General features: G+C 44.1%; 1 protein-coding gene across 2 annotated transcripts in view; it reads left to right on the forward strand.

Annotated features, from left to right (window-relative positions):
* The first annotated feature begins 5,925 nt into the window (after positions 1-5,925).
* Positions 5,926-24,691, forward strand: part of LOC147641004 (uncharacterized) — a 48,560-nt gene continuing 29,794 nt past the window's right edge. The window contains exons 1-3 of one of the 2 annotated variants that reach the window (XM_086817157.1): positions 5,926-6,272; positions 6,949-7,050; positions 7,163-7,336. In XM_086817157.1, coding sequence (XP_086673283.1) covers positions 5,973-6,272; positions 6,949-7,050; positions 7,163-7,336 — 576 coding nt within the window. In that variant the 5' untranslated portion in view covers positions 5,926-5,972. The remainder of the gene's footprint in view (positions 6,273-6,948; positions 7,051-7,162; positions 7,337-24,691) is intronic. The other variant, XM_086817166.1, reaches the window with a different exon arrangement.

Here is a 24,691-nt window from a genome sequence, read left to right on the forward strand (position 1 = left end):
TAGTGTGTCCGAAGGTTCCAAGCATTAAAGGAAAAATAAAAGAAAGGGACCCAACCAAAAGAATGACCAAAGGACCACAAAATTTTATGAAGCATGAAGATATTGAAAGAGCTAAAAGAGAAAATTTTATTTTCACTGCATGGAAAAGGGTCATAGTAAACTACAGTGTTCTAAACTAAAAGAAAATGAGAAGAGCCCACGTGATCAAAGTAAAGAATATCAAGTGCATACTATTCAAGTGCTCCCTCTAGAGACTTCTCGTAAGTTCAAAGAAGTTCAAGTTTATCATGCTAATTCTACTCATATGTGTTCATCATGTTTATCATGCTGATTCTACTCATATGTGTTCATCATGTTTATCATGCTGATTCAAGTTTATCATGCTGATTCTACTCATATGTGTTCATCATGTTTATCATGCTGATTCTACTCATATGTGTTCATCGTGTTTATCATGCTGATTCAAGTTTATCATGCTGATTCTACTCATCATCATGCTGATTCTACTCATCATCAATGTGGGTGCCAACATTTGGACCACACGAGTTGGTTAGAATGCATGGTTACGTTAAAGGTCACAAGGTGCGAGTTATGATTGATGATAGTGCCACATTCAATTCTTAAACTATACTTTAGTCAAGAAATTAAAGTTGCTGCAAAGTCCAAGTGATCATAAGTATGTGGTTTCTTTGATTAACGGCTATGATAAAGATGTATGGGATACAGTAGTTCGTGATGTTCCATTAGTCATTCAAGGTCATGAGATGCATTTGGCTTTTCAAGTTATGCAGATCACTCAAGCGGATGTTATTCTAGGTCGTGAGTGGTTATATAACATTGGTCCATCTTTGTCTAGAAGTTATCTGCATAATTTTTTTGAGTTTGAAGTAGATAGTAAGAAAGTGCGCTTGCAAGGTGAACATGATGTACCCTCCTCACCTCTTATATGCCCTATGGAACTCAATCGCCTCTTATATGCTCTATGGAACTCAATCGCCTTGTACAAGCTAATGAAGTAGAAAACATCTTTTTGTGCTACATGCTTCTTGATGACGTCATTTCTTTTTCCACATGTGAAAACATAAGTGGTTTGAGTGAGCATAGTGTTTACATGACTTCTTTTCAATCAAAGCATGTTAACAATAAAAAAGTTAATGAATCCCTAAAGAAAATGTTACAACAATTTAAAGATGTGTTTTCAAATAAATTATTGGAAGGATTACCTCCTGTCCGCGATGTTGAGCATCCAATTGAAGTAATACCTAACTTAATTCTAGTAAATAAGCCTCCTTATAGGCTTAGTTTTAAGGAAGCAAAAGAATGTGAATGACAACTAAAGTTGAATCAAATAAAAATTCAATTTCAAGTGAGATCTTGGAATTCTTACCACAAGCTCCATAGAGCTTATCAAGCTCATCCCATTTCTCCTTTGCAGTCGGAAGCTGGTCCACATGGTGAATGAGAGCCTCATCAAGATGAAGCATGATGATGGCTTGTGCCCTCTCATCATCTTCAATATCTTCAGCCTTAGTTCGATCAATAACCTTAGTGCCGGAGATGAATGACCAAAAACCTTTGGACATCATCTTGTACTTGACAACAAGGACTTGCCAAGTGTGGAAGCCCTCTCCTGAGAACTTCTTAATTTGGGTGTTGTCCTTTGACATTGGGTATTGAAGGAGATTACTAGAGAGTAATGGGCTGGGTCCACTAGCTCATCTATTTAAAGGTGTAGCTAGAAGGCATTTTGTATGGAGCAAGAAGCCTAGTTGTATTTGAGCAACTTAATAAGCAAGATATTTTCTTGTATTTTGTGTCTCTCTCCTCCACATAGTTGATCTAACATGAGTACCACGAATTGTAACATGGTATCTAGAGCTTGGCAAGACTAGGTGGTGTAGAATAGGTCAATTTTATCCCTTTTTCTTTTGTGGAGCTGAACCTCCTGCCAGTGGAGGAGCTCTAGCAGCTCGTGGAGGCAACAACTCGTGGAGCTTTTAACTAAGAAAGTGAAGAAGACCTCCAGATGCTTGAGCTCGTACAACCGATCGAGGGATCCTTCTTCTCCTGGCCGCGGCATTGCCGCCTGAGCAAACCGACGCACTTTTCCCTGCGCGGCTGATGTCGTACACAAATTCGCCATGTAGGCGTTGGCAGCCCTAGGGAGCTTAGGGCTTTTGAAGCCCAAGGTCTCAAGATGCTACAGCTTGATTTTTAGCCCCAATGGCTGCTCCTCGCGTGCGCTACAACAAAAAAACCAGGCTACCCCTGTGAGGAAGCCATGGAAGCTTGCATAAAAGCTTCATAATAGTGTTTTTTTCACTAATCTCCTCCTTTTAGCTCTACATCTCTTCAAGTGTCTCTTGAAAGGGCTTTGCTCCAGACCCTCTGAAGTTGTTGGCATACACTATGAGGTGCTCATAAGTCTCATTCATCAAAACGTCATCAAGCTTCCTCAACACCTTCAAGTGCACAAAGCTTTTCAAAGTGTGCTTATAAGTACTAATAGTGTTGATTAACACTAATGAGGCTTCTAATTTAGCAAAAGGGAGTCATTCCAAAGTGTTTTTAAATACTAAGAGTGTTCTTAAACACTAATGGTAAATCTAATCACCATACAAGTGTCATTAGACACTAGAAATGTGCTCTTAAGCACTAATCGTATTTTTAAACACTAATGGTGATCTTAATCACTAAACAAAGTGTTCATTGACACTAATGAAGCTCTTCCCATCAGAATTAGTGGGGTTATGCACAAACCCTAAGTGCTAAACCATAAAATTTACCATCTTAATCTCTTTTTTATGCAACATCCTTGGCTTGATTGATCATCCTCAAAGTGATGGTCAAACCGAGAGAGTTTAACCAAGTCTTGGAAGATATTCTACAAGAATATATATGCAAAAAACAAACCAATTGGGAAGAATATTTACCCATATTGGAAATTGCTTATAATAGTGCCAAACATTTATCAACGGGATTTAGTCCATTTATGTTGATGTATGGTTTTCAACCACGAGCTCCAGTGGCTATTGGACTCGAGAAAGAAAAGATACAAAAGGTTAAAGATTTTCTTCAAGATCTCCAGGAGATGACAAAAATCGCGAAAGACAATGTTAAGAGAGCACAGGACCGTGCTAAACATTATGCAGACAAAGATCATAGTCAAATCATCTTAGAGGAAGGTGATAAAGTGTTTTTAAAGGTTCCCGTGAATCTTTGAAAATGGGGAGAAGTCCAAAGCTATGTCCAAGGTATTGTGGTCCATTTACAATACTTAAAAAAGTAAGTAGTGTTGCTTATAAGTTAGCTTTACCAGAAAGCTCTAAAGTTCATCCAGTTTTTCACGTCAGTAGATTGAAAAAGAAGTTGGGTGATGATAATCTCGTTAGCTCCTAGTAGAACTTATCGAACCCCCATCCTTACCATATGACCTAGAAAAAGTCTTGGATTTCCAAGAGAAAAGAACTCGACACTTTGTACGACAGGAGTGTTTAGTCAAGTGGAAGGATAGACCGGAAGAAGGTTCTACCTGGGAAAAGGTAAGCACACTCAGAAAGAGGTTTCCAAATTTCGTTTTCGAGGACGAAAACTCCTCTTAAGGGGGGAGTAATGTCAGGACAACGGAATTATCGAGAGCCTAGAGAGTTCGACCATTCGGGCAAGGCACAGTCGAGGTTTAGGGGAGCCAAAAATGATCGGATACGGACTCTAGGGTGACTGGGCACTAATAAGAGTGGCTGGGCACATGTGAAGAGCAACTAGCTAATAAAAGAGTTGGGTCCGAGTGGCTGGGCACATGTGAAGAGCAACTAGCTAATAAAAGAGTTGGGTCCAATCTTAGGGGGTTATGTTTTATTTTGGTGGTTGGGAGGAGAACCTAGAGCTCTCAGCACCCTTCGTTGGGGTAGAAGAACGTGCAGCCATGGTTGCCTAATAGGCAAGGCCTTTTACTCTTGAGCACAAAGCTACAAAATGGTTTAAAGCACTAGAACCAAAGAGCAAAGCAACTTACGACTATTTGAAACAATAAAAGAGTTGGGTCCAATCTTAGGGGGTTATGTTTTATTTTGGATGTGGTTGGGAGGAGAACCTAGAGCTCTCAGCACCCTTCGTTGGGGTAGAAGAACGTGCAGCCATGGTTGCCTAATAGGCAAGGCCTTTTACTCTTGAGCACAAAGCTACAAAATGGTTTAAAGCACTAGAACCAAAGAGCAAAGCAACTTACGACTATTTGAAACAATCATTTTTCATTGCTTATGCCAAGACTTGTGCCAAGTAGAGCTTAGTGAACTAACTCAATACTTGCTTAAGTAAAAAGAGGGAGATGCAATTTGAGAATACATTAACCAAGCCAAGTATCTCTACAGTAGGTGCGAGCATGAGGGTAGACCTAGCCAAACCCACATAATCTCTCTTTCCTTGGAAGGTTTCTAGAGGAAAAGATTGCATGATACACTGTATGCTCAAAGGCACAGGACCTCAATGAATGTGCATTAAATGCCTCTGATTACGATGATAATTTCATGTGCATTGAATTCCATTGACCACGATGATAATTTCATGCAACTAGAGAGAAGTTTTTTTGAGAGTAGCCTCCTCTAGTTCCTAGAGAAAGAGACCATGATAGTAGCCTCCTCCAATTCCTAGAGAAAGAGACCATGATAGGAGAAAGAGACCATGATAGTAGCCTCCTCCAATTCTTAGAGAAAGAGACCATGATAGGATAAATTATGGGATGTGGAGTATCTCTAAGGCCGAGACACCAACGATCATATCTTGAAACCTTAGGGCAAGTTTGTGACTCCTAGGAATTATGGGATGTGGAGTATCTCTAAGGCCGAGACACCAACGATCATATCTTGAAACCTTAGGGCAAGTTTGTGACTCCTAGGGCAAGTTTGTGACTCCTAGGGAGTAAATGATGATCCCATGAGGATCTGCAAGGCCTTTCACCCTTGAGTAAGAAACTACACTAGAACTAGAGGGCAAAGTAACTTAGGGCAAGTTTGTGACTCCTAGGGAGTAAATGATGATCCCACGAGGATCTGCAAGGCCTTTCACCCTTGAGTAAGAAACTACAAATGGTTTCAAACACTAGAACTAGAGGACAAAGTAGCTTCAGACGAGTTGAAATAATCATTTTTTATTACTTATGCCAAGTAGAGCTTAGTGAATCGTCTCAATACTCTCTTAAGCAAAAAGGAGGAGGGACAATTTGAGAATACATTAATCGAGCCAAGTACCTCTACAACAAGTAGGATAGACCTAGCCAATGAAGGTGGTCTTGGCACATGAATCCGCAAAAGTAAGCCATGTGCCCTCCTTGTTTGTATGGGCTTAAACAATTCACATGCCTTGAATCAAGCATTTTTATGCTCACATTACACCGCATACAACCCCAACAAGCTTCCAACCTCAAGGGCTAACCAACATCTACTTCAACGGGGCCTGACGCTTGTGGATTGGTCTCTCACCATTGGACACATTTTCAATCGTCCACACCTGTTTGGAATTGAAGCTTCCTACCATTGGCTACATTTTCAACCATCCATATCTTTCACCACCGAGCAAGTGATGCGAGGAGGATCTAGGAAGACAATGCCAAAAAGATGGTAAAGAGAGAGAGAGAGAGAGAGAGAGAGAGAGAGAGAGAGAGAGAGAGAGAGAGCAGACTCATGGCATTGTTGAGGGACAACCTATGCCACATGCCTTTCTTTCTCTTAAATCGTCTTAGTTTTATACGGTTTTCAAAGGGTCTACTATTCACACATGGTTAAACATGGCCGATTTGCCTAGGAGCCACAAGTGTCTAAAAAACCCCCTTAGAGCAGTTGCCCTCCGGTACCAAGGTTTCCCATTATGGTGGCGATCTCTTGTAGTGTCCGCCGGACGTCAGATGTCGCGACGGGCGCCTTATACAACTTCTTGTCCGAGCGCAAGCGACTCAAAGTTGCAAGCTGTTCAGAGGGATGGAGGGAGCGGTGGTAGAGGAGGAGATGATGGCTCTGGAATCCATCTTCTACGACAGTTTCACCAAGATTGACCACAACCGCTTCAGGATCAGGATAGATCCTTCTACAGAAGCAGAAGCACTTGAAGAAGGAGAAGCAGATCAACATCGCTCTGGCTCTGCGTCCCCCCTCTTCGTTGAAATCCTTCTGCCTGCATCTTACCCTGACGAAATCCCACACTTCGACATCTCCAACATCAACAACAACCCTTACACCGACTTCGCTAAGAAGGCCATCATGCTTGGTCTCGAGGAGCAGGTTTTTCACCCTCCTCCACATCCCTAATACTGTAGTAATCACATTAGTAATTAACTTTTTGTTGCAATAATGCCATAGAAATTTGTTCTAGCCGTGAAGATCACCCCCCCCCCCCCCCATGACTTGAGCTTAGATGAGGAAGGGAATGGATGCCGGAATGCTCACATCTACCTACATAGCTGGACTGGCGTAGCCGGGCGAACTGGACACTTGCTGATGTCTGCGTACCATGGAAAGCCCCATCCTGTGCTGCATACAATGGAAAGCCAGTTTCGTTCAAGGTGGTGGCTATGTTTGACCTGTCAGCAACACTCAATCTCCCAGTTGTTTTTGACTTGCAATGACACTTATTTGACTATTTCTTACAGGTTACCCATCACATATATAACAGCCTACCTTAGCAGAGCAATGTCGCTTAATTGTAAAAAAAACAGGGTCTATATTATTTCAGAAATTGTTTTGGACAAGAGCCCATTATTCATTGCACTGTCCATCGGTGCAGCAAACGTAAATCTCTCTTTTAGAAAAGTAAAAATTGTCTGCGCGCTGCAGCAAACAGAAAGCTCTCTTTCTAGAAGAAAAAATATGTTGTGGCCATAATGAGTATATTTCGTGAGGCGTTTAGTAAGGTGCACCAATGACATCTTCTTACCTTAAAGCAGGCTGGGATTTGCAGGCATTGAATTTGATAGGTGAAAGCATGTGCTACAGCATTTTGGAGTGGTTAAAAGACAAGCTTCCAGAATTTCACTCTTTAAAGCCGACCTCTCTCGCCGAAGTTAGTTCTAGCCCTCTTTTTGGGACTTTCATTCAATCCCTTTTTTCGTATATTTGCCAAGTTTCATTGGCTGTTATGAATTAAGTTTCTCATTCATACTCATAAACCCTAGGATGTCGAAGGCTTGACCTCTACACATGGTCAAAGTGATCCCAAAGATTCAAATCCTGGGAAAAAAGATGCGAAAGAGAAAATGACCAAAGCACAGAAGCGTCGATATTTTGACAGATTTGGTGCTGCAGCTGAGAAGCCACGTGGCTGGGATTGGGTTTCTATTATTTCCCATGTAAGTGCTAATATTTTTTAAATAGAAAACCCTCTGTCAAAGTTTGTGATGCATGCACACTGATATGGCTTTTGTTTTGTTCATATTTGTAATTGAGAACTTTACAAATGGTTCAAAAAAGTGTAATGAAGGGAACTTCTTTCAGTTAGAAGGGTTCTCCACTAAACTTTGTGATCCCCTCTCTCTCTCTCTCTCTCTCTCTCTCTCTCTCTCTCTCCCCAACATTTGTGCACCATCATGATATAGCATTTAATGGCCATGGATGCATTCTCAATGTGACACACCTCACCTGTGGTACACAGAGAGCTAGTATGTATAGACCCTTGTGTAGGTGTAGGTGCCACGTGGCGATGATGATGTGGCAGCGAATGACTTGTGGTAGGTCGTGGACCTGGCTGACAACAGCAAAACAAACTGACCAATAGCGTTGGTGAATGTATATATGTGGGTAGCCAAAGCATCATAATCATTTGCTTTCCTCAGTGTTGGACTTCACAGAGCGTTTCTTTGTGTTCAAGGTGCTAGCCAGGAGTGTACATTAGGTCATAGGGCTGCAATTGACGTCTTCACTAAGCCATATCCATTGTACTATAGATTTAGTTGTATTACTTCTTTCTTGAACATAGTTCAGGTAGGACTCGTGTGTGCTGTGTGATCTTGTTGCACTCTTCTTTCTATCTCTGAAAACCCTAGCACATAGGCATAAGTGTTCTACAGTTGGTATCAAAGCCTAGTGCACCTGCAATTTTTCTTTTCTTTTGTGGCACTCATGTGCATTGACTGCGTGGATAGGGTAGAGTCCATGAGCTCCAGGAGTGGCAGAAGTCCAGGTTTGTCATGTGCACGCATATGTACATGCTAATCCTAGGGCTGATCCTTGAAGGGCAACAGATAAAGAACAAGATTAGGACCAGATTTTGGAGCTTGTGCTGCTAGTATGGGAGGAAGACCGTGTGGAGGACACAAGAGGCCGTCGGCCAGGTCATAGTCGATTGTAACAAATAATGGAATATTTGTCCAGGACCTGGCCGACAGCAGCAGGTCAGCCAATCCATAGGGGATTTCATGGCTTATAAAAGGACACGCTTGCTCATTGTTAAGAGTCATTCAGTCCTCCAAGGGGTTGAGTCATAGAATAGTGTTTAGACTACGTGATTTACCACCTTTTGAAGGGCAACCAAGGACTAGCCAAGAACGTACCCTTTTTGTACTATAGAATATACTGAAACTCATCTCTCTCTCTCTCTCTCTCTCTCTCTCTCTCTCTCTCTCTCTCTCCATGTCTCTAGCTTGCATTTTGCATCAGGTTTTTCCAAGATAGTGTTTAGGGCTGAAAGAAGACCCCCAGAGCTTCCGCATGTGACATTGGTATTAGAGTATTAGGCTGAGCAAGGCTAAACATTGATTTAGTCCTAGATGAAGGTGCACAGTCCAAGGAGAGGAACACAAGACATGGAAGAAGTTCCGAGGAGGTTGGTTGGTAGTGTTCCACAAGACCCAAGGGGAATGGTAGTCCTATGAGTCGGGTGCCACTTGGGGCACACTAGGAAAGGCTTTCAGGCAACGGTTCCAAGGGAGGATGATGCTCCAAGGGGTGGAGTGAGAGTGCCAAAAAACTCAATACTCAAGAAAAGAAGACCAAAGAAAGTGTTCAGGGACAGGGCATGAAGGGAAAGGGGACGGGATGGAATAGATGCATAGATCTTCATCAGACTTAGAGTGGATTTGGAGTCTGGGTAGGGTTTTCAGTGAAAAGGTTGCCAGGAAGGGAAGGATGATAGGTTTGGGACTCTAGGGAAAGACAAAGGGATGATGATAGTCATCCAACAACAGAAGTTGGAATCCCATCATCAAGTTTAGCAGAGGGGGATGTCATGTGCATGCACATGTATATGCTAATCCCAAGGCTGATCCGTGAAGGGCAACAAATAAAGAACAAGATTAGGACTAGATTTTGGAGCTTGTGCTGCTAGTATGGGCAAGAAGACCTTGTGGAGGACACAGGAGGTTGTCGGCCAGCTCATAGGAAGAATATGCTTCTGTCGATTGCAGCATATTTGTCCAGGACTTGGCTAACAGCAGGTCGACCAGTCCATAGGGGATTTCATTACTAGACATCATCTCCTTGTTGCTGGCTTCCTGTTTGGTGTCCTATTTTAGCCTCTAGGGCTGGGGCTGGTCACCCCTCACATATTTTTCCCCTATTTTATCCCCATTTTTATGGTGTCTTGGATATTTATCCCAGTCGTGTGGATGCTAGTCGGCTGCCTACTTTTGGGCATATATGTAGTTGGCCTGCCTCCCTCTTCACTGCTTGCTTAGCATTGTTTGCTACAGTCCCTCACATACGAGGTTTTCTCCCCTCTTGCTCGGGACATGTATTCCTTTGGATGATGATATTGAGAGCAAGTTCTCACCTGTGTTTCCTCTCCATCTCTCTCTCTCTCACTCTCTCTCCTGTGTTTTCACTTTCCCTGTGTTTTCACTTTCCCTTCTTCCGCTGCACAGTCTATCATGGTATTAGAGCGCTGGTGATCTTCAGTGTTGGATGCTCCCTCCTCTCCCTCCTACGTTTTTGCGTTTTCAGCAAGGTGGACAGATCTTGCGTTTTTTTCTCAGCATTGCTGCTAGTCGCTTGCCTCTTCCAAGCATTTCTTCTCAGCAGCTTGTGGGCTTTCTTCATCAGTTTGACCTGTGAGAACCCCTTTCACACCTGCTTTCTGCACCGTTTTCAGGGCAGTAGCACCTAGTGTGCTGCATTTTTCTACAGGTGGTTTCTACAAACAATTTTCAGCGTTTTCTTCAGCATCTACCCCCCTGTAGTGCTGGCTGCCTATTCTGTGCAGGATAGCAGCAGCCTACATGCTGCATTTTTTTCCTACAGGTTTTCTGATGCCGATTTGTTGATCTGAGGCTTGGGTGTACCTATTTCTTCTGTGTTTCCAGATTCAGCCCTTTCTACTGCCCCGAATACCTTTGCGTTTTCAGATTTGCAGCCATGTTGGTGGTGTTTTTTTGAACTGATCTTGCTGGTAACTCTACCTTCACTTGGGCTTCAGTTGTTGGACTTGAAGGTACCTTTTGTTCAGCGTTTTTCCTCATAGGAGGTGTGGACACTGGTTGGCCTGAATTTTCAGGTTTGTAGCCCTTGTTTGGCTGCGTTTTCTTCTCCAGTGGACACAGATCACTTGCAGAGGGGGTTTCTTGTTTGGATTGTGGCTTTGGAGGCAGTTTGGTACTTGAGGAGGATACTGAATTTCTGATTTTAGTCAGCGTTTTGCTGATTTTGGAGCATCTATACCTGTGTTTTGTTCCTGGCCTTCGCAGGTACCCGATTTCTTCATGTTCCTTGCCTTCTGTTGGTGGTGGAGTGCTGTTTTTTCTGGACAGCAGTGATTTGGCTGCGTTTTGCTTCCCAAAGGAGTTTTCTATACTCAAAGGGGGCCCATCTCCAACTACTTCACTTGAGGATCAGTTTCGGGAGCTGTTTTGTTTCTGTGGAGACTTTCTTCTGTGACAGGAGTTTACAGATTTTGGAGAAGAGCAGTGATCTTTTCAGAGATCCTAAGCAGAGTTTATTTTGTCCGAGCTTGTGTTCTTTGCAGTGTTTGCAGAGAAAGGAGGGTGTTTTGCCCTTGAGGTGTGATCCTCTCACATGGATCATTTATTTGTTGCTGATTCTTGGGATCTGATTCTACTTATGGAATAGTATTCTGCTATCGATGCGTTTGAGGGCTTTGTTACCACTGCAGTTGTCACAAAATTCCTTACAGTGTCTATTTTTTCTAGTGTTCATGTGTGGCATATGGAGCCTGACATGACATACATGTATGGCTGGTGTAGCCTGACATGGTGTGTCTGTGTGGCATATGGAGCCTGACATGACAGTACATGTTTGGCTGTGTAGCCTGACATGATAGTATATGTGTGGCTTGTGGGGCCTGACATGGTGTACATGTATGGCCCATGGAGCCTGACATGATGAAATTCTCTGGGACTAGCTATCTTGGAGATCTTTTGTGTTCCAGAAGGAGCCCTGGACATTTTATCGGATACAGCTGAGCAGATGGGTGTTTCTTCCAATCTAGTTGCACTCGTGTGTGCACGACTTTGATTTTATCTTTGGATGACTTGTCTTGGGACCGAGGATGCCTGGGCACCTTGTGGACGTGTATGTGCACACCTGTTTGGGACTGACAGGTGGTCTACATGTGTTTTGCAGGTGGTAAGTATTCCCAAAAACTCAATTTACAGCTTTATGAGTTCACATGCTAATAATTATTGGTGCAGGTTCACACTCAGTGATCGGACAACTTATAAGTGAGTATACATTGAGCGACTTATTTAATACACGTGGCGGCCAAAAGCTGGGCATTGGACATTATTTAGGCCTCCTTCAAGTAGGCGCCCCCTATTGGACCTAAAAAGCACACGTGGGAGCTAAAATTGGCGGAGGAGCTCTAATCTTGAGTAAGACTCCAGTTTTATGTGAGGTGCTTGCTTTTTCGGGTGCATGGGAGCTGGTCGACTGTTAGAAAAAGTGATCTATGTCATATCATAGACAAGGTTAAAGGGATGTGGATGAATGTGGTGAAGGCTAGGAGTTATCCCACATGCAAAGGCAAAGCCCATATGGTACTTGGACCTATATAAAGGGTCATTTCAATGTAATGAAAAACAACAATTCATTCTCAAGTACACAATCTCTTGGTCAAGTAAGTGCATCTTGTGTTGCTTTGTATTGCTTTTGTCATTTGTTTATAATCATGTTTAGCATTATGTTTGAGCCTCCTTAGGCTAGACTAGCCCTAGATCCATGATTTCCAACATGGTATCAGAGCTTAGGTTAGTGTTTAGATTAATGGTGGGTCTAGGATTACGAGGTGATTAAGACCTTACTTAGTTTTAGAGCTTTGCATTAGGGTTATTTCTCTTGTGAAGTGATGCCCATAAGTGAAGCATTACTTAACAAGATTGCATTAGTCTTCATTTAGGGTTTCCATTGTTTTCCTCTTGCATTAGTAGAGAGCATTTTTCTCTATTCAAGATTAGGTCTCTCCACCATGTGTTATTAGGGTTACACTATAGCTTTCTCATTAGGTTTGCACTAGATCTCGAAGAGAGAGAGAGGGCGCATCAGCGCCTACGAGTAGAAGTAGTCAACGAGTGTGCACGAGCAAATAGAGTGGAAAACACAAAAGAGAAGGAGAAGCTTCAGCAGATAGCAGCGTAGACAACAACGGGAGAAGCTGACGGCAGCGAGGAGGTGAAAAGAGTTAAAGGGTCGCTTGGAAGAAGGGACCGGCTTGCTGAGGTTCTGCAGGGAGACGTCGGGGAGTGTAGCAGCTGCCTTGTACCAGGAGGACGCCTCGGGGGTGATCTGCAGCAGGCGCAGAGAAGGTGGCAGCAGCCGCAGGTGTGAGAGGAGAACTGCTGCTGTTCGTGAGGGAGCTGAGGACTTGCTGTGGCTGCTGACGACGGCGACTGAGTTGCACAGCTCCTAGTGAGGACAAACAGAGGAAGTGCTTGAAGAGAAGCAGGCGATGCAGTTGACCAGATCAGAGAGCGCAGCGTGGACAGATCCGGAATCAGCGCAGCAATAAACGGGACCGCCGGTGGAATCAAATCTGGCCGTTTTCATTTGAAAATAAAGGATTTATTCTCTATTTAATGAGACTAAGGTTTAAAAAAACCTTTAAGAGGTTGTTCCTATGGCACTTAAGGATGATGTTCTTTTACCTCTTTTTTGGAAAATTCTATGCATTATGAAGTTGCCTCAAGGATGGGAATGCACGCACAGTCTATGAGCAATGTTAGGACGAAGAAGATGCTATACAAAATGACGATGCAGATGAAGATGCAGACAGAGATGCAAAAATGGATGAAGACAAAGACGAAGATGTCAATGAAGATGAACAAGATGCTGTCTATGTTGATTATTATGTCATGACTCACATGTCATAATGACGAATGAATTATGCCCTCTCTTACCCAAATGTATGGTCACCTCTAACCACCGATGATGTAGGTTATGTGTTTTTATGATGCTCACAATATCTCTCAATAGGCCATGTAGCCCTCAAGGGGGGATTGATGGGGAGTTGGGTCTCCATGACCAACAAATGATGATGATGATGCCCATGGATATGATGATGATGATGCTATGATGATGATGGGGTATGGGAGAGGAATGTTTTTCATGTCATGTCATTTTCTTTTCGCAATGTAGAAGCTATGCTCCCTATGAGCGATGCTAATTTCTTTTATGTACTGTAGAGCTATACTCCTTATGAGTTAAGCTTTTTCTTTCATGTAATGTTAGAAGCAAGGAAGGGCATTATGATATGCCATGATCAAGGAAGGGTGTTAGAAAAAGTGATCTATGTCATATCATAGACAAGGTCAAAGGGATGTGGATGAATGTGGTGAAGGCTAGGAGTTATCCCACATGCAAAGGCAAAGCCCATATGGTACTTGGACCTATATAAAGGGTCATTTCAATGTAATGAAAAACAACAATTCATTCTCAAGTACACAATCTCTTGGTCAAGTAAGTGCATCTTGTGTTGCTTTGTATTGCTTTTGTCATTTGTTTATAATCATGTTTAGCATTATGTTTGAGCCTCCTTAGGCTAGACTAGCCCTAGATCCATGATTTCCAACATCGACTGCCTCGCCTTCTACCACGACAAAAACCTAACAGGTGCATGTTCTCCACTACTAGCCGGTTGATTTCTAGCTTGAACAGAGGTTGGACAGAGGAGGGAGGAAGAGCCGGTCGTGGGTATCTTGATAGTTTTCCTTCTGACCGAGGGCTTGTAGGCTTGTGTACAATTGCTGGTCGATTTCTTTTGAGGCTACTGAGGGCTGGCTGACTGCTGAAAACAGCCTTTGAGCGCTGGTCGACTTGCTCTATGAGCGAGACAGGAAGAAGACGATGATGTCGAGTTGTCCCGGGCTGATGTGGGAGTGCTATGGGCTGTCCATAGTTGTCCTGCATGTGCTTGGTGCCGGGAATGCTCACTTGTGCTGAGAATTATCAGCAAATTCAGTTTATGTTATGTTTTCTTGTTTTCATATTGTATTGGAAGAAACAGGTGCAGCCAGTGGTGAACCCTGGGCACACGCAAAGTTGTATTGGAAGCAAACTCCTTTTGGTAATCTAACCATAAAAGGGGGGGGGGGGGTCAGCCCATCTTCTGGTCCCTAGTGTGGTGTACTGTGCAGATTTGTTATCTTGTTTTATCTGGCATGCTAATGTGTATTTTCAGATTTCATGAGTGATTAGATTTTCGGTGTACAATTGTCCTTCCGTTTACAGCAGTTTATATTCCTGCTTCCCTTCCTCATTGTGAGAAGTCTATCTCTGCCTCTCTTTGTGATGCTTCTAAGGATGCCCCTCTCCCTGCCAGTTCTGTAGGTTTGTTGTTTTGGAGGATGGACTTTTGGACCCAGTGGGATGCTTTGGATCTGTGGTTGCTAATCGTGCCTGGGGCATAGTGGTTTTTCCAGAGTTTTTTGGATTTGGATCAGAATCAGGTTGGGCTTGTACTAGTCCGACGACATCATTTTTTAGAGGGGGATGTGGAGTCTTTTCATTTGGGATGCCCACCTTAGTGGCGTGTACTTATGTACAACATTGGGCAATTCATGGTATGGAGTTTGAGTAGATGGACCCCATCTTTTCTACAGAGTCTTTACATCTTGCGATGCAGACCTTTTCAGAGGATGCTTTTGTACAGCGTTTGGCTACTCTTGGTACAGAGTTGGAGTAGATTGACTCTTTCTTTTGAGGGTTCCAGTGAGGAGCAGTTTGCTTCTCCCAGGATTGATTATCTACAGGATCTGATCTTGGTTGGTTTTGAGGTTTTTCATACCTTCTCAAAGCTGGATGCACAACATTCGACTTCGGGGAGTGTTCTTACACTCGGGTTTGGAATTATTTGGAGTAGCACGTCGCAGCCTATATGGTTGTTTTCTTTCAGAGGAGCAGTGTACCTGGCAGCTTGTTCTGTTGCTTTGGTAGCTTGGAGTTCACTCAGCATCCGGTGTTGAGAGGGGGTGTTAGACATCATCTCCTTGTTGCTGGCTTCTTGTTTGGTGTCCTATTTTAGCCTTTAGGGCTGACCATGTTAGCTAGAGGGGCTGGTCACTCCACATATTTTCCCCCTATTTTATCCCCATTTTTATGGTGTCTTGGATATTTATCCTAGTCTTGGACATTTATCCCAGTCGTGTGGATGCTAGTCGGCTGCCTACTTTTGGGCATATATATAGCTGGCTTGCCTCCCTCATTCTTCACTGCTTGCTTAGCATTGTTTGCTGCAGTCCCTCTTGCTCGGGACATGTATTCCTTTGGATGATGATATTGAGAGCAGGTTCTCACCTGTGTTTCCTCTCCATCTCTCTCTCACTTTCCCTTCTTCCGTTGCACATTCTATCATTCATGGCTTATAAAAGGACACACTTGCGTCATAGAATAGGGTTTAGACTAGGTGATTTACCGCCTTTTGAGGGGCAGCCAAGGGCTAGCCAAGAATGTACCTTTTTTGTACTAAAGAATATATTGAAACTTAGCTATCCCTCTCTCTTCTCTCCATCTCTCTTGCTTGCGTTTTGCATTAGGTTGTTCTAGGATAGTGTTTAGGGTTGAAAGAAGACTCCCAGAGCTTCCGCATGTGACAAGGTTTGGGAAAAATAATTATTGTTGGGATTCGGAGCCTTGTGTGTGAACCCACCTTTAGGTGTGGATAGGATAAGTGTGCCATGTGTCATTAATCTAGTTGGTATGTGTGATTTCTATGAGTCAAAGGATGAGGCTACATGTTTATAAAATCATTAACGTAGATTGTGTGTTGGGAATCAAGGTCTTACTTGTGAGTTTGTATATGAATTCACGAGAAACTGCGTGAGTTTGAACCACCTCTTAGAGGGGTATCAAATAAAATCTAGATATTTGTGTCTGACATAAGCAATGATGTTACAGAAGAACCTTTGTAACCTATAAAGGTACATGTGCTTTCATGGAATGTGAAACCGATCCCGTCAAGTGGGAAAGACTCCGTTGGACACCCACACGCTTAATAGCACAACTTTAAAACCACAAATATGAAATGGACAACTTAAAACAACTTGAAATTTAAATGAACAGAAATGGAAAGATGGACACCAGCACTGGGGCCGGAACGGGCCGACCCCCCCCCCAATATATGATATATTTATTGGGAGTATTTAATGAATACAATGCTCCATGGGTTCTGAGAACCAGACAATGTCCATGTACATATGAAAACAGTACCAAACAAATAGGCTCGGATTTCGATGAAGAAAACTCGGAGCAGAACGACCACTAGTGTGGTCCAATCACTACGGTCCTGTGCTTTCACTGGACTCCGCGGAGAGCACCACACTGGTGTTCCGAGACCACGCACAGACAGGCGCTCTCGTACTAACGCCTGGCTCTCCCGATCTCAGCACCTTTGGACCGAGGTTCGCCCATATAGCTTGGACAACCCGGCACCGAACGGGTGTAGGCCGAGCGGGACGAATCTTTTACCAGATTTAAACATGTAATACTTTACTCAAATCTGAAAATCACTTACTTGTAGATGGTTGATATGAAACCATTACTTGTAGTATGATGAAGTCTTCCAGGTGATGCGAAGTCCCTTTGATGAAGACTTAGTCGCCTCGTGGTGAACCACCAAGGCAAGTACCACCGCAAGAAATAACAGCCACCTGTTGTGAAAGAAGGAGAACCCACTTGGAGGAGAGGCCTGGCTGCAGTGTAGAGAGAAGATGGCCCACGTTTGCTTGCAAAAGAACAAGACAACGCAGCCAGTGGGTAAACAGCCGCATGAAGGAATGCTTCCACCTGTAGGAGCAGTGCGCTGAGGTTCTTGCGGGTTTGCTGCCACCTGAAGGAACAGAGATCAAAGCCTGTTGGTAGAGGGTATCCAGCAGCCTGCGCAGCCACCTGAGAAACAGTGGTTGGCCTGGCTGCAGCCGCCTGGTGATGCAATCAATGGGGCAGCCAGCCGCCTGGGAGAGGAGCAGGCGCAGCAGTAAGGAGGAGGTGGGAAACAACTGCTTGCAGATGGAAGACAGCCGCCTGCTGATGGAAGACAGCCGCCTGCAGCAGCAGGTTCAGTCGCCTGTAGAGGGTCAGGCGCAGCCAGCAGTAGAGTCAACAGTCCCCTGCTGTGCAGTTCGCAGCCAGCCTGTAGAGGAAGTGAAAGCAGCCGTATAGAAGCATGCGCAGCCTGTATGGAAGAGGCAGCATGCGAGGAGATGGTCGACAGTTCCCCCACGCCAAAAAAGGTTGATCGCCGGGTGAAGAAAAATCAACGCCAAGAAGCTGCGATGTTGTTTACGCTTGATGGAGAGCCATATTAAATAAAAATTGAAGTGAAGATAACCTTAGAGCTACCCACGCATGCATGTGGGGGATTAGTGGGGGTTGGTGACCATGCCCACCCCCACACTCACTTAAAAGTGGGGCTCCCCACCTTGGCCCCAAAGTGGGTGCCCAAAGGGGGTGCCCACTTTTAAATAAGTGTGAACCCCTAACCTTATAAATCAAAGGGTTAGAATTTAAAACATTAAAACAACATGTACCATATACTTACCACCTGTTCACATGCACTGAAACTCGTCAGAATACAGGGCAGACTTCACGACTCACTGGCAGGCGTCCCCGCTCAGTAAGTAACACGTCAAGCAGGCAAACACACGAATACATGTCATGCGAAAACAGTTTCAAACATGCAAAATATGTGTGCATGTGCAAATAGTAACATGGACATATCTCCCGTTCATGGAACATGTACAAAATATCTGTCGGCACAAAACTGGCTCGACATAAAACATAAAAACCTGGTCTTCCTATGGAGTGACAGTCCCATAGGTAAGACACAGTTCCAGGCACGAGTTTCCCTATGGTGTGACAGTCCCATAGGTAAAACACGGCACGAATACTGGCTCTTCCATGGCGTGACAGTCCCATGGATCGAACACAGTCCAGGTCATACACGGGTGGCACTGATCTGGCTCCCGTCCATACGACACCATCCTGCTAACACACGATGGCACCAGTCTGGCTCCCGTCCATGTCAGCAAAATACTGGCCTCTTCACATGAGACACCGGCCTGGCCTCAAGTGAACGAGACGCAAAAAGTAGGAATGGACCAAATGGTCGGCCAATTGGTGACATCCCCCCGGGCTTCTAAAGAGTTGACCTCAACTTAAAAGCCTCAAGATATGCCTGCAACAATTGCGGATAATCTGCAAAGTAATCTTCATTTACCCATTTGGCATCAATAGGCAAATAATTCTTAAACTTCACAAGGTATCTCCTGGAAAGCTTTCCTGCAGGTAGCTTTCTCTCCTTGTGAAAAACAATCTGTTCTGGCTGGAGGATCTCCTCAAGCTCTTCAATTTCTGGCGGATCTTCTGTGACAGGCTCATCAGGATCTGGCCCCACATATTTCCGAAATAGACTCACATGAAAAGCATTGTGAATCTTCCAATGACTAGGTAAAGCAAGTCTGTAGGACACTTCATTGATTTTGTGAATCACCTTGAAGGGTCCATAATAGCGAGGAGAAAGCTTAGGATATGATCCTTCGCGTCCTGGCCTCTTCCGAAGCCTAGCCTTCTCAAATTTCAGCAATACCCAATCACCCTCTTTAACTTCCATGTCCCTTCTATGCTTGTCAGCAGCCATTTTATGCTTATCCTGAGATCTTGCAATGGCTGTCCGCACCTGACTAAAGGCAACATCCAAGTGACGAACATATTCATCAGCTGCAAAAATCTCATCCTTAGTACGAAGGATGGGTGGCAGGACCACTCTGCCATAAATAATCTCAAACGGAGCCTTTCCTGTGGAAGCATGGATTGTATTGTTGTAGGCAAACTCAACAAGTGGAAGATACTTCTCCCATGCACTCTTCTGATCTGCCACATAACACTTCAATAAATCCAACACAGCTGAATTCGCAGCTTCACTTTGGCCATCCGTTTGGGGATGATAAGCTGATGAAAACTCAAGCTTAGTGCCCATATTATCAAACAAAGCCCTCCAAAATAGGCTTGTAGTCCTGGGATCTCTATCCCCAACAATGGATTTAGGCATACCATGATGCTTGAAAATATTAGCAAGAAAAAGCTTTACCATATGATCAGCTTTGATGGTTTTCTTGACGGGCAAGAAGTGAGCTTGCTTGCTAAACCTGTCCACAATAGTCCAAATAGCATCATTCCCATGCTGGGATCTTGGCAAATCCATAATAAAATCCATCGTGATACTTTCCCAAGGTTGCGAGGGAATAGGCAATGGCTGAAGCAAACCTGGAGGCTTTTGCCTGTCAAATTTCACCTTTTGGCAAGTGATACATGCACGCACATAAGCCTCAATGTCTTTACGCATGCTTGGCCAAAAGAAATACCTCTGAATCATGCGAGTAGTAGGCATAATACCTCGATGACCAGCATATGGTGGAGCGTGACATTCGTCCATAACCTTTGGACGCAAATCCTTCACCACACATAGGCAATTATCCTTCATTAGATAACCCTCATTGATAACATAAGAGGCATGTGAATGACCAGCCATCAAATCAGTCCATACATGGCAAAAATCAGCATCCAAATGATACAAATCTCTCATAGCAGATAGATCTCCATGAGAGGCCACTGAGACTGCAGCAATATAAGGCCTCCTAGAAAGTGCATCGGCCACCACATTTTTCTTTCCTGGAGTATGCACAATCTGAAAATGAAACATGGAAAGAAAATTCGCCATTCTCATTTGCTTCTCTGAAAGCTTGGTTTGAGATAGAAAGTATCTCAAGCTTTGATGATCTGTCTTGACTACAAATTCAGCCCCAAGAAGGTAATGTTTCCAAATCTTTAAGGCGTGAATTACAGCCAAGAGCTCTTTCTCATAGATATCCATATGAAGCTCAGCATCATGCAAACGACGGCTCTCGTATGCAACTGCATGCCCTTCTTGATTTAGGACAGCTCCTATGCAATCACCACAAGCATCACATTCCACCACGAATGACTTGTGCAAGTCAGGAACAATCAATACTGGACCACATATGATCGCATTCTTGAGCTGCAAGAAAGCATCCTGTTCCTTTGAAGTCCATTTGAAAGCAATTTTCTTCTTCGTGAGATCATGTAGAGGAGTAGCAATCATAGCAAAATGCCTTATGAAACGCCTGTAATATGAACATAATCCCAGAAAACTACGTACTTGATGTACGTTTTGCAATTCGGGCCAATTCCGAATAGTCTCTATCTTTGCAGGATCCATTGTAACTCCATCTTTGGATACAATATGACCTAGATAATGAATCTCTGAAAGGAAAAACTCACTTTTCTTGGCATTGACGAAAAGTTTATGCTTCCGCAACTCTTGGAACATTGTTACCAAATGAGTTCTGTGTTCCTGCTCATTCTTGGAGAAAACCAAGATATCATCAAAGAAGACTCCTGTAAACTTACGATGGGATCGGAATATCCTATCCATCATTCGATTAAAAGTAGCAGGAGCATTGGTGAGACCACAAGGCATTACCAAGAATTCATATAATCCGAAGGCTGTCCTGAATGCAGTCTTATGGACATCTTGTGGCACCACGCGTATCTGGTGATAACCACTCTTCAAATCAAGTCTGCTGAAGCAAGCTGAACCATCAAGCTTATCCAAGATATCATCAATACGTGGAATAGGAAATCTGTTCTTGATGGTAAGCTTGTTCAAAGCTCTATAGTCTACACACATACGGAATGATCCGTCCTTCTTTTGAACAAGAAGCACAGGAGAGCAGTAAGGTGAGGAACTGGGCTGAACCAAACCTTTCTCTAAAAGCTCGTTTACCTGCTTCATAATTTCTTCTTGTTGTGCAGCACTCACTCGGTATGCGGGTTTGTTAGGAGGAGAACTACCTGGCACAAGATCTATGCGGTGATCTTCGGGCCTTTGGGGAGGTAATTCACCTGGCAACGAGTCAGCAAAACAGTCTTTGAATGCATTAAGAAAATTCAGCCTATCATTAGACATAGCATCCACATTTTGATGATTTGGCACAAGACTATCACGCACAAAAACCAAGTACGCTGAAAGACTCTTTTTCATTGCTTTATTAATTTGGATGTGTGATACAACTGGGATGGAATCCCCTTCTTTGCCAGCATCAATAAAGTGCATGCGGCCTTTATGCATAAAAGAAATCATATTGGACTTGTAGTCTTTGCGGGGCTCGAGCCTATGGTGCCATGGCTTGCCCAACAATACATCACATCCATTCAGAGGAGCAACTAGGAAATGCTCATTGTCAAGGTAGCCCTGTATATGGATACGCAACTTCCCAATCAAAGGGGTAACCTGCACCTCTTTGCCAATAAATGCAGCTTCAGCTTCAATCTGAGGTCCCATGTTTTCAACCTCAATTCCCAATGTAGCTGCCATTTGCATAGAGATGAAATTGTCAGTTGCACAGTCATCAAACATGAATAGTGCGGGCTGATCCTTGATTTGCCCCCAAGCCTTGCAAACCATTCTCTCTTTAGCATCATGACCTGTATTACCTTGCACATCAGGAACTGCATGAACATTTGCTTTGGTGTGCTTGTCCTCGTGCTTTGGTTTACGATCTGGGCATTGCCGAAACATGTGGTCTTTGCTACCACAAGAAAAGCATTTTCCATCCTTAGCATATTGCTCTCTTTGCTCCGGGGTTAATCCAAATTTGTTCTTTCTTGGGCCCTGTTCTTTGGATGTGAAATTTTCAGATTTACCACCCTTGTAAGGCTCCCGGAAGTTCTTTTTAGGTGGCTGTCCACCCTTTTGCTGATTTGGGACAGCCTTGTCCTTCCCCTTGGAACCTCCTTGATCTTGCTTGATCTTGAGCACCAATTGCTCTGTAGCAAGGGCAAAAGCAGTGAGTTGTTGCAACGTATGTTTTGGGTGCAATTCAATACCCGATCTATATGCAGGTTGCAATCCAGAACGAAACTTCCTCTTTCTTTCATCCTCTGAGATTAGCATGAAGGGAGTCACTTCCAGCAACACTTTCCAAAATTTGTTAACATACTGTTGCACACTCTCATTATCTTTTTGTTCCAACCTGTCCCACTTTTGAGTGAGAGTTTGCTCCGCATTGGGTGGCAAGAACTGAGCATAAAATCTATCTTTGAATTCCTTCCAAGTAGAGATGGGATCCTTGGTGATCTTTTCGGTGATCCACCAATGGGCAGCAGTGCCTTTCAGAAACATGCTAGCATGGCGCACCTTCGACTTTTCTGTGAAATCCTCATCGCTAAAAGCAATGTCGAACTGTGCCACAAACGCTAACACCTTAGAGGCATCATGTTCACCATGAAAGACATCAAATTTGACAGATTTATCACCTGCTTTGAACTCCTTGAGCTTCCTGGCATGAGGCTCATGGTCCTCTCTTTTTCTTTTCCCCTTATCCAACGGGGTAGCCCTGTCTGCATGGGCTCCATGGGCCGTCATAGAAGCTTCATGGGGCACGGTGGCATGTGCTCCACGAACTCGAAGCTCAGATGCATGTGACTTACCTGCATATGGCATAGTCTCTCCATGAGACAACTCAGAAGGCAAAAATTTTCTGGAAGTAGACCTGTCACCATGAAGTACATGTCTTGCATGCATGTGACTTTCGTGCCCTCCATGAGCACTGGCATACATATATCTGTCAGGCTTAGTGCCTTGCGGAGAAGATGCATGACGAGAGGTGACAGTCACCTCTTCCTTTTGCATAAAAGATTTCAGCCTCTGGGATGCGGGATCTCCATGCTTCAAACGAGGTGGATTTCTGAAAATCAGCTCTCCGTCATCCCCCTCTTTGATATCACCTTTGCGAAGGAGATAGGCAAGTGCCAACTCCCTTGGTTTCTTGCCCACTTCACGAGCCATTGATTCAAAGGTTACATCAACCATAGCATCAGCCTTCCTGGCTTCAATAGCACTTTGCAGATGAGGATCTTCATGCAAAAACTTCAATTCTTGCTCTTGAGCCTGCAAAAGTTTTCTCATATGTTCCATTTCAGCTTTCATAGCATCAGGGTCTTGTTCAAGCATAACTGTCTTTCCTGGAGACAGTTGACCCTTGGATTCACTATCCATAACCCTTTCAAGGGGCTTGTGTCTACCTCGCAGGGCATCAGACCCACGGGAAGCACTAGATGGACCCCTCGAATTTGGTACTTCCAAAGGGTTGCCTTGGCTGTCCATTGTGTTCAAAGTTTGCTAAAAGCGGGATGTCCAGTACACAGGTTCGTTTCCCCACTAGGAAGAGGGAAACAACCGTGCTCTGATACCAATGAAACCGATCCCGTCAAGTGGGAAAGACTCCGTTGGACACCCACACGCTTAATAGCACAACTTTAAAACCACAAATATGAAATGGACAACTTAAAACAACTTGAAATTTAAATGAACAGAAATGGAAAGATGGACACCAGCACTGGGGCCGGAACGGGCCGACCCCCCCCCAATATATGATATATTTATTGGGAGTATTTAATGAATACAATGCTCCATGGGTTCTGAGAACCAGACAATGTCCATGTACATATGAAAACAGTACCAAACAAATAGGCTCGGATTTCGATGAAGAAAACTCGGAGCAGAACGACCACTAGTGTGGTCCAATCACTACGGTCCTGTGCTTTCACTGGACTCCGCGGAGAGCACCACACTGGTGTTCCGAGACCACGCACAGACAGGCGCTCTCGTACTAACGCCTGGCTCTCCCGATCTCAGCACCTTTGGACCGAGGTTCGCCCATATAGCTTGGACAACCCGGCACCGAACGGGTGTAGGCCGAGCGGGACGAATCTTTTACCAGATTTAAACATGTAATACTTTACTCAAATCTGAAAATCACTTACTTGTAGATGGTTGATATGAAACCATTACTTGTAGTATGATGAAGTCTTCCAGGTGATGCGAAGTCCCTTTGATGAAGACTTAGTCGCCTCGTGGTGAACCACCAAGGCAAGTACCACCGCAAGAAATAACAGCCACCTGTTGTGAAAGAAGGAGAACCCACTTGGAGGAGAGGCCTGGCTGCAGTGTAGAGAGAAGATGGCCCACGTTTGCTTGCAAAAGAACAAGACAACGCAGCCAGTGGGTAAACAGCCGCATGAAGGAATGCTTCCACCTGTAGGAGCAGTGCGCTGAGGTTCTTGCGGGTTTGCTGCCACCTGAAGGAACAGAGATCAAAGCCTGTTGGTAGAGGGTACCCAGCAGCCTGCGCAGCCACCTGAGAAACAGTGGTTGGCCTGGCTGCAGCCGCCTGGTGATGCAATCA

The sequence above is a fragment of the Cibotium barometz genome, chromosome 2 (genome assembly GCF_041138505.1).
Source record: "Cibotium barometz isolate CiBa-2024 chromosome 2, ASM4113850v1, whole genome shotgun sequence".
NCBI lineage: Eukaryota > Viridiplantae > Streptophyta > Polypodiopsida > Cyatheales > Cibotiaceae > Cibotium > Cibotium barometz.